A 10,523-nucleotide genomic window follows, 5' to 3' on the forward strand; every position below is an offset into this window, starting at 1 on the left:
GGCCTGGTGGCATTTCCGACTTGGATAAAACTGGGAGAGAGCGGAAAATGTCCTGGAGAGTCTCTCAGAGGCCACTTGCTGCCGAAAGCGTGTGACGTGTGTCTGGCTGGTCCCTGAACTGGGCAGCCTGGGGCTGGCTGGTGCCACGCTCGCTGGGCGAGGGGCTGCTCTGGGCCAGGCGGGCAAGCCTGGAGGGGAGCTGGGGACCCCACGGTCACAGCACCCCAGCTCTGCAAACATCAGATCCGAAAGGGCGGGGCCTTGGTTCCTGCTTTGACGTTTCTGCCAGAAATAAAACAATAAAGTTCTGAGGCCTTTTATAAGCTTGTTTTGAAAAATGTAGGCATGTCTTTTATTTCCTGGCAGCTTTCTGGGGAACCAGGATTCCTTCCACAAGCACAGCTCGGGGCTGGGGTCCTGCTCGCAGGGCGGCCGTGGGCAGCGCCCTGGGCTCCCGGGCAAGGTGGGGCCCTGGACACCCAGACCTGGCGAGGAGGGGAGGCTGGCCCTCTCTGAGCACCCCGGGTGCCAGGTGGCCTCGCCTGGCTGCAGGAGGGCCACAGAGGATGGGGGGTGGGGGCACTGCTGGGCAGCCAGGGTGTAGCCTGCGGGTGGGGCAGTGGGCTGGCTTCAGCGCCCAGCGGGGGAGGAGGGATTCCCCGCAGCGCTGGGGCGACGGCCCTTCCCCTTCCCAGGCTGGGCCCTCCGGGCGCAGGCCCTCTGCTACCTCCCTACCGTGCCCCCTGCCGTCAGCTGTCCAGGGCCTCCCCGTGGCCACCCTCTCGTCTCCTGCTGGGCCTTGTGGTCCCGCCTATGGTCCAGAGCCCAGGCCCTTGAGCCCCACCCCACTCCAACAGGGGCTGCCTCTCCAGTGGGCGGGGGGTCCAGGCACCTGCCCCTCCCGTGTCCTGTCCCTCCAGCTGTCCTCACGGCCCTTCCCTTCCTTCCCTGTGTAGATTAGATGGCAGCTCCTGCCTCACCTCTGGCACACCTGGGCCAGGTGCCCCCCTAGGACCAGATCCCAAGTCCCCCGAGGCCCCTGGACATGCCCTGTGCTTGGGCACCCACGGCCCCCTCCCCCGGGCCCAGCACAGCCTGACCTTGCTGCCCTGAGCTCTGAGTCCACGTCGGGTCCACTGTCACCCTGCAGCCACCGCCCCTGGCCGCCACCTCCAAGTGCAGGGACGGTGTGCCTCTGCTCCCACACCTAGGCCTCTCACCCTGCCAGTCTCACTCTGGAGACGGTGGCCACTCCCCCGGGACACCAGCCCTACCCCAGGCCCCATCCGCAGCAAGCCTCCAGAGATGCCTGTGCCCGACAGCCCCTCTGCCCAGAGCAGGTGGCAGGAAATATTCGCAGCAGGACGTGTGTGAGGGCCCGAGGGGGCTGTGTCTGGCCCTCGGCCAGCCACCTGCACCCACCTGGAGGACAGCGTGGTCCTGGGACCTGTACCGAGACACGGTGCCCACTCCTCCCACCCTGGACTCAGCCCCCAGCACTCAGACTTCTGCCCGAGCCGAGTCCTCGGGCTGGGGAGCCGGGTAACGCTTCGCACACAGCAGGCGTTCAGTGAAGGACTCGCCCCAGTGTGTAAACGGCCAGTTTACGGCTGCTGAGGCTCTGAGGCTGGACCCCCTGTGGGGAGGTACGGGGGTGGGGGGAGTGAACGAGCTGGGCAGCCCCCTCCAGCCGCCTGGTTTCAGAGCCATGGGCGCAGTGTCCACTGGGGGCCAGGCTCCCGCAGCTTGTTTTGTCCCTGGGCCTGCCCACTGTCCCCACCCCATCGTCGACTGGACCACAGGTACCCTGTGTGGCCTGGAAGCTGCTGGTGGGCCGGATGCTGTGCCCTCCAGGCTGACTCAGGTCAACTGAGGAGGCCCCCTTCCCCCAGCAGAGGAGGGTGTAAATAAGGACGCCCTCTGGGCAGCAGGGGGAAGTAGGGAGACAGCCTTGAAAAGCACATTCCTTGGGACCCAGCCAGCCCCCCTGGAGGAACTTATTATGAGGAACGGAAAAACAAAAGACCTGCCTGAGCAAAGCTGTGTGTAAAAGATGGATGTGCACTGGGGCATCCCCGGAGACACTGAAGCCACCCACACAGGCCACAGGTGTGACTGCTGAAAAGAATTATGGTATAGCCATAGGATGGAATATTATACTGCCACCAAAAAGCACACTTTTCACAGCAAATTTAAGGCACTGGAAAATGCTCACGGTATAATATTGAAGGAAATATGCAAAATGGAGATTTGTATGAAATGGCAGCCCCAAATGCGCTTGAAAACACATCGGGAAGGATGTCGCCAACATGTTTAGAGCGCTTGTTTTGGGAAGATGGAATTACGGGCGTGTTATCCCAACAGTCAGAGGATGAACAGCCGACGTTTACAGAGCTGCTTCTACAAGCCAGCTCTCTTGCAGAGGCTGGGAGAGCACCGTGAACAAAAGACACAAAATTTTAGGACTAAAAGTAAAACTGCTGCTGGTGCATATGTCCCCTCCTTGACTCAGAGCTACGGCTCCACCAAGGTTTCCGGATGGACGTGTGGCTAAACGAATTAGCAAATAAGTCCATGGTGAGTGAGTGGTGGGCTGTCCTGGAGGCACGCTGTGGCGAGCTGGTCACTTCCAGCTTCACATAGCCCCTGAGAGCTGAGGAGGGGGACGCCTGAGTCCTTCCCAGCCGGCCAGGCTGGCTTCCCAGTGAGGGTGGCCGGGTGTGTGCCCGGGGCTCCGGGTATTCCTGCCAGAAGGCATTCCCTAGAGGTTACGTTATGTTTTGACAGAACGTCAAACTTACAGAAAAATTGCAAGGCACTCCTCATACTTTTGATCCACATTCACCAAATTCTAGGATTCTGCCCCATTTCCTTCATCATGCTCTCTCTCCTACATAGATGTTTCCTGAACCACTTGAGAGTACCTTGCAGAAGTGATGACCCTTTACCCACTGAGCCCCCTACTGTGTATTCCCCTGAGCAAGGACATTCTCTACCGAGAACACACGGTTGTCTGGAGCAGGACACTCAGCGCCGAGGCAGTGTGGTCAGTACCACTTTCTCCCTCGTTTATACATTTAATCATGTATCTATACTCGCATCGGCGTGAACTCACTGGCTCCCCATTCCTTAAGGGACTGAAATCTGTCACTACCATTAAAGTAATGCTTCACTGGTCCCGAGAGCCCCTTTCGGGTGTGGCCTGGGTGTCCTTCCGCCACATCCCCATCTTTCTTTGATCACTCTATTACTTTCTGGCACAAGCTTTTCCAAGCTCATTTCCTTCTTTTCCTGCCGTGGCTGTGTAATCTCCAGAGAGCCCCAGTTCCTTTTAGTGGTGACTGGTGTCTGGGAACCAGGACCTGAGCCCGAGGACTGCTCACGGCCGCTGAGGTGTCGCTGCTTGCATTTCCCCCAGTGGGCAGACGCACCTACACACCTACGTCCACATCCGCCATCACGACGTCCAAATACAGTCAAACACACGTGGGTGCCAGGACCGTGTACTGATGTGCCTTGCGGGGCACACGCCCCGTGCAGGGTCAACAACCGAGGTGGGGTCAGAAGCGACACGCGGGGAGCGCAGGGACCAGGCTGGGGGAGTGGGGTCCGTTCAGGGGAGGAGACCTGCCTGTCCTGGGAGGGGCTCCGACCTGGCAGCAAGCACAGTGGCTGAGGGTGACCTGTTCTGTATTGGCTGGAGCAGAGGGAGCTGGGGGGCTGGCGGGGGACGGGGGCACAGGGACACGGGGCCCAGCCCCAAGGCCAGGCGCGCTGGTGGGGGACGGGGGGCCCAGGTACACAGGGCACAGGTACACGGGGCCCAGCCCCAGGGCCAGGGGCCCTGGCGGGGGACGGGGGGCACAGATACACAGGGCACAGGTACACGGGGCCCAGCCCCAGGGCCAGGGGCCCTGGCGGGGGACGGGGGGCACAGATACACAGGGCACAGGTACACGGGGCCCAGCCCCAGGGCCAGGGGCCCTGGCGGGGGACGGGGGGCACAGATACACAGGGCACAGGTACACGGGGCCCAGCCCCAGGGCCAGGGGCCCTGGCGGGGGACGGGGGGCACAGATACACAGGGCACAGGTACACGGGGCCCAGCCCCAGGGCCAGGGGCCCTGGCGGGGGACGGGGGGCACAGATACACAGGGCACAGGTACACGGGGCCCAGCCCCAGGGCCAGGGGCCCTGGCGGGGGACGGGGGGCACAGATACACAGGGCACAGGTACACGGGGCCCAGCCCCAGGGCCAGGGGCCCTGGCGGGGGACGGGGGGCACAGATACACAGGGCACAGGTACACGGGGCCCAGCCCCAGGGCCAGGGGCCCTGGCGGGGGACGGGGGGCACAGATACACAGGGCACAGGTACACGGGGCCCAGCCCCAGGGCCAGGGGCCCTGGCGGGGGACGGGGGGCACAGATACACAGGGCACAGGTACACGGGGCCCAGCCCCAGGGCCAGGGGCCCTGGCGGGGGACGGGGGGCACAGATACACAGGGCACAGGTACACGGGGCCCAGCCCCAGGGCCAGGGGCCCTGGCGGGGGACGGGGGGCACAGATACACAGGGCACAGGTACACGGGGCCCAGCCCCAGGGCCAGGGGCCCTGGCGGGGGACGGGGGGCACAGATACACAGGGCACAGGTACACGGGGCCCAGCCCCAGGGCCAGGGGGGGCTGGCGGGAGATGGGGGGGCACAGGTACACGGGGCCCAGCCCCAAGGCCAGGGGGGCTGGGTAAGGGCAGGAGAGAAAGGCAAGGTCTCACTCGCACTGGGCAAGGCTCCCTCAGTCGCCCCACGGACAGGCTGGAGGGGCAGGGCCAGGAGCCGGAGGCCCACGAGGAGGTGCCGCACGCGCCCAGGCCAGCGGGGTGGCTGCTCTGGGAAGTGGGAGCATTTCCAAGGCAGGGCTGCCGGCCCAGCTGCCTGCTCTGACCACGTGGGAACGAGGTGGGGTCTCAGGGGAGCTCCCAGGATGGCCGAGGAAGCAGGACTTCTGTCTGGGCCGCACTACGGCCGGGGTGGAATAGCAAGGAGGCAGCGGGACGCAGGAGTCCTGAGGCCCCTGGGCCTGCATCTGAGGCCCACTTCCCTCTCTGGGCCAGGGAGGACTGCACTGCCCGCCCTCCGTCGGGCTGCCGGGAGGTCCAGGCCGAGGGGCCAGTCTGGATCTCGCCCCGGCGCTCTCCCCCTACGTGGGGCTGCCAGGCCACCCAGGACCCTCCCTCGACCCCTGCCCACCTCCACCTCCACCTCCGAGCCCCTTGCCTGTGCCCCGCTCCTCCCCAGGTACCAGCAGGAAGGGAGCGTGGGGAGGGGCCTGCCCAGGACCCTGTCTGCCCCTGGGGGCTGCGGCCTCTCCTCCCAGCCAGGGGGCTCATGCATTTCTGCGGGGGCTTCCTCAGGTCAGAAAAGCCGAGCTCCACTGCCAGGCCTGCCTCCATCTCACTGGTTTTGTCCTGTGGGTCAGGGTGGCTTTTCCAGATGGCTCGGAGCTGGTGGCCAGCCAGCTGACTGTCTTGGTTGGAAAGGTGCCACGGGCTGCACAGGTGGGGAAGCCGGGGTTCTCGGAGGAACCGACCAGCCACCGGTCCCGGGCCGCCTGCGGACCTCCCCTGGGCGGGCGGTCTGGGAGAGGCTGGGTGGGGACTATGCCCCCGGTGGGGATGCCAGCGGATGAGCAGACACCAGGTGTGGAGCCAGCCTTGCCTGGGACACTAGAGAGAGGGGCTGCTGGCCAGGGCTCAGGTCAAATCAACTGTCAACACGTCTTCCCCCAGGCTCGGAGGTGCCACTGCCCACCCCGGGCCCACACCCTTCCCGTTTCCCACTCGGCGCTCTCCGTGACTGGCCCCAAGGTGCTCCAAAAGACCAGAACAAGGAAGAGTCCCCAAGATTCAGAGGTCAAGGGTGTCACAGCACTGTGCGTGAGGGGCCAGCGGGGGCTGGAAGGGGCTCTGCAGGGGAAGGATGGAAGGCACACCAAGGCGGGTACCACCCCGTGCATCACCGCCAGCAGCCCAGCCTTGGAGACACAGCCGGCAGACCCCGCACCCATGTCTCGGCCACTGCACCCTCGTAACAGACGTGTGGACCCTCTCAGCGTGCCCAGCACCTTCGCAGACACCGCCCACCTGGCACTCCTTCCCCGATGAAGGAGCAGAAGTGCTCCCTGAGGTTGCCAGTTGGGGCTCCTGATGCCAAATAAACCAAGATCTTCCTCTGCAGCCCCCAGGCCCCACCCTTGGCGGGGGCTGCACCTGGGGGCTTCTGGGGGGAAACGGGGGCTCCTCACCACCGCTGGCCAGCCTCACGGCCTCTCAGTCCCCATGGCCGCCCCAAGCGGACGCTGCACCTCGGCCGGGCCTGCAGGCCACAGCACAGCTGCCATCTCTACCTGTGAACTTGTCCAGCTTTTTTCCCTGCAAGAAAGTTCCCTCTCAGCTGCCGCGCTCCATGCCCACCAGCAGGGCCGGCCTGGTTTGTGTTCAGAAGGGACTCTCAACGATTTTCAGAGCCTTACAAGTCACCACATATGGCTGCTACGGCGTGAGAAAGCAGCAAAATGACGGGGCTTTCTAGAAAGAAAGCCACCGTGCACGCGGCAGGACCGAGTCCTTGCCAGGGTCGATTCTGATCAGAAAGCACTGATCTCCACGCAGGGTCACGGCGAGGCGTCCATTCACTCACCCGTGTGTCCATTCACTCCACAAGCCTGCTCTTTGCCAGGCATTGGGCCGGCGTGTCCAGCCCTGGAGGGTCCTCACTCGGCCGGACGCAGGCACCCGGGCTCAGGGCTGGCTGACGCCGCGCCCGGCTGGACGAGGGTCAGAGACAGGGCCATGCAGAGAAGCATCGTCTCAGCTGCGTGGGCTGGGAGGCACCGGTCTGACCCACTTGCTTCGGAATAAATGCCTTCTCTTCTCTAACTGGCCTCATTTCTGACCCTCTGCCCTGCTCCCTCCTCGACCACAGAGCCCTGGCCATTATTTCAGGCAAGGTGTCCGGGGCCCTCAAGGTTTCCACTGTCTTTCCTACTGAGCGAAGAGAGGTGAAGTGGGCTCCCTACGTCGCCATGGGCAGGTGTGTGTCAGACGATAGCTTTTTCCAGCAAAGAGCTCTTACGGAGACACAGGTTTTGCGAGGAACCACGTACTGGTTTCAGATGAAACCGTTTGTTTTGCTAGCACATCTCTCCACTTCAGAACCACGTCTCCCAGTTGCTTTGGCAGGGGTAGATGTTTTTGGTGAGGCTGTTAAGAGGGTCAGCCGTTTTAATAATATTTTCACCTGTGACTTGGAGTGAGGAGGTTGAGCCTGGCCCGAATGCTCAAGGAGCATTTGGACAGAGGCTCTGTTAAGACGGTGCCAACATGAATTTTCCCCCTTCTAGGATGTATGGGCCTCCCTGGCTCCCGAAGACCCTGAGCACAGCTCTGCCCCCAGCCCCATACTTCCGGAAGTCAGTCCTGCTCCTCTGTCCAAGTCCTGGCCCGGAGGAACTTGCACTGGGTGGCACCTACAGAGAGAACGGCTGCCCCTCCCACCTCTGGCGATGGAAGGGCTGTGGTGGGAGGGTAGCTAGTGATGCTGGCAGCCGCGCTGGGGTCGAGTGGAGAGAGGCAGTGTTGATGGGGGAGGTGACAGGGCTGATGGGGGAGCTGGCAGTCAGGCAGTGGTGCTGATGGGCAGTGGAGGGGGGAGGTGGAGTGGTGCTGGAAGTGACAGAGGGCGGGGCGATGGTGTTGGAGGTACAGGGTGCCGGCACTTTTCTAGCTGGGATTCAGAGGACAGCACACGGTGCCCCCCAGTAAATGCTCGATGCAGCAATGAGGTGTGACATTGCATTCCCTCAGTGGCCCCGGGTCCCCCCGGGGGGGGGTTCTGCTGTCCTTCAGCCTGAACTGTCCCCGCTCTCCTGAGCTCCCTCTGGGAGTCCTGTTTGAAGGTCTGGGCCTGAGTGGCCAGCCCCCAGGCTCAGGAGGAGAGGGAGAGGGAAAGGGCGGCTCAGGGAGGACCAGCTTGCTGAGCCTCGCACAGCACCCCTGAAAGTCTGGGCGCGTCCCAGCCTCCAGCAAGTGGGCCTCAGGTGTCAACTGGGGGCGGGGCCCGTGTGGCCCTGGGAGGGGCTGAGAGCTCGGCAGGCCAAGTGAGGAACTGAAGGGGCCAGGAGCCCCACTCGGGAAACTGAGAACCCAGGAAGCAGCCCCCTGCTGTTACACTGCTGTCTATGAAGGAACCGGGACGGGGCGGGACGGGGCAGGCCTCCCCTCACCCCGCTGCGCTGGGCCCAGCAGGGGCACAAGGCTCAGTGCCCGCAGCCCAAGCCCCAGGCGGTCCGACAGGGGCAGGGGCCAGGGCCGGGCGCGCCCCGCTCCACTCGCCAAGGTGGCCGGGCCGCAGCTCGGGCCCCCAACCCCGCCCGCCGCTCCCGCGGGCCGCTGTCCGGCCTTGGCCGCCGGAGGGAGGAAGCGCTGTCCTCATTCCACCTCTGGCCGCCACGGTGCCAAGTTGCTGGCGGCGGCGGCGGGACTCGGGGCGGCGGGCAGCGGCCGGGGCGCAGCACCCCCCTGGCGCCCCCCGCGGGCTCGGGTTACTCACGTAGAGGCCGGAGTGCTCGGCGCCGAAGAACGGAAAGGGCACGGAGAGCGGCCGCAGCCCGGAGCCGCCGTCGTCCTGCTTTGGGGTGACGGCGTCACCGCGCTCCGCGCAGAACGGGTAGAAGTCGGCTAGGGCCACAGCGCCGCGCACGCCGCGCGCCCCGAGCCCCAGGGCCGCGGCCAAGAGCAGCGCCCAGGCGGCGCCGCGCGGCATCGCCGGGGGTCGGCGGGCGGGGACGGAGCGAGGGACACAGCGGGACGGAACGGGGACAGAGAAGGACGGAGCGGGGGACACAGCGAAGACACAGCGGGGACGGACAGGCGACGAGGAGGGGCCGCAGGGGGACGCAGCGGGGCTTGCGGTCACCGCGGAGCAGGAGCGAGGCCGCGGTCGGGAGTGGCCCGCAGGGTCGGCCGGCCGGGCGTGCGGGGAGCGCGGCCGCGCCGTTGGTGGACTTCGGAGTTCCGCTGCCGCTCGGCCGGGCCGCGCTCCGGTCGCCTCTCGCGGAGGAAGGCGCCGGGCGGGACCGCGTTCGGAGCCGGACCCGCCCCTACGGCCGCGATTTAAATATCCAACCGGGCGGTCACTCGGGCCTGGGCGGGGCCGGGCCGGGCCATGCAAATTAGGCTGCTCTTAAAGCGCCAAGCGGGGCGGGAGTCTCAGCCCACGGCCCCGAGCCCCCCGGAGGTGGCCTGGCCAGCGAGGAGAGGGCTTTGCGGGCGTGCCCTGCGGCCAGGGCCATCCTCCTCCTCCTCCGTGGGTCCCCAGCCGCCCGTGTGGGGCCGGCCCAGAGGAGGTGCCTTGTCCACAAAGCAGCTCCAGGACAGACCCTCAGGCCTGCGTGAGTTGTTGGGCCTGGGGGCAGGCCTCCTGGGTGTCCTCTCAGGCCCCTGTCCCCCAGGGGACCAGGTCACCCTCCTGCCAGGGTGTCGTCGGCCGGGGGCCACCCTGGTGGAGCAGTGCTCGGATGAACCCTTCTGGAAGTGGCCAGAGGCCAGCCTCATGCTGCCCACCCAGCTCTGAGGCTTGCCATCTGGTTGTATGTGAGGAGGACTCTGGCCTGGGCTACTTCAGGGCATTAAGCAGTTTCTGCCCTGCATGGCCACATCAGGAGAAATGCGGGGGGAGATGATTTGGGGACCTAAGGAAACCTCACAGCAAGAGAAGTCTGGGGCCAACTCCCGGTAAAACAGCCTTCCGTCGGGGAAGCTGGTCCACGCCGGCCTGGGGGCAAGTGGATAGATGCCCCGTGGGTGGGAGCAGGCCCTCGAGTGCCCACAACTCAGATTCTGTGTCTCCAGCCTGTGGCCATCGCAGCACTTCTCTTGCTGCAGGAACTTGCTCTCAGAGTCAGACTCTGTTTGTCCTCCACAGGGGGCCAGCATCTGGCCACCTCTGGTCCCTAGGCCCAGAGCAGGGCCCGACCCCCGGGGGCTCTCCACCCTCTCTGCTCTCGGGTGCTGGTGGGGGCTGATTCGTGAGGACAAGCCAAGCCTGGCACCCCGCTGGCTCAGATGCTGAGTGGGGAGGTGGGGGGAAGCCCTGAGCCAGGCTGCAGCACGGTGGTCAAATCATGGCCAAGGTCGGAGGAGGGGTGTGGCAGCCTCACCCTCCTTGGACAGGGAGGGTCCGTGAACCTCACTGGCAAAATCCCGGTGGGGTCAGGACACGGCCTCCAACAGTGCAGCCCGGAGGGCAGAGCTGCCAGCAGGCTGGTCACCTTGGTGGGAGCCCAGGAGGACGTGCTTTTCCATCTGTGGGTTTTCTGTGGGAACCTGGCAGCCCTCTGCCGTCTGTGCCGTGGGTTTGGGGCCCAGGGGAAAGCCCTCTCCTGTTTGTTTCCTCAGGGGGGAGGGCAGGTGGCCCCTCCCTGACAGGGAGAAGGGGCAGAACTTCCCAGCTTGCACCAAAC

At 65.1% G+C, this 10,523-nt stretch overlaps 1 protein-coding gene across 1 annotated transcript in view; it reads right to left on the reverse strand.

Annotated features, from left to right (window-relative positions):
* The window catches only part of SNED1 (sushi, nidogen and EGF like domains 1), an 86,844-nt gene extending 77,735 nt beyond the window's left edge, over nt 1–9,109 (reverse strand). The window contains exon 1 of the mRNA XM_024760412.1: nt 8,612–9,109. Within this exon, the coding sequence (XP_024616180.1) occupies nt 8,612–8,824 (213 nt within the window). The 5' untranslated portion in view covers nt 8,825–9,109. The remainder of the gene's footprint in view (nt 1–8,611) is intronic.
* Nucleotides 9,110–10,523: the final 1,414 nt, after the last annotated feature.

Source organism: Neophocaena asiaeorientalis, unplaced genomic scaffold (assembly GCF_003031525.2).
Source record: "Neophocaena asiaeorientalis asiaeorientalis breed wild unplaced genomic scaffold, Neophocaena_asiaeorientalis_V1.1 scaffold185, whole genome shotgun sequence".
Lineage (NCBI taxonomy): Eukaryota > Metazoa > Chordata > Mammalia > Artiodactyla > Phocoenidae > Neophocaena > Neophocaena asiaeorientalis.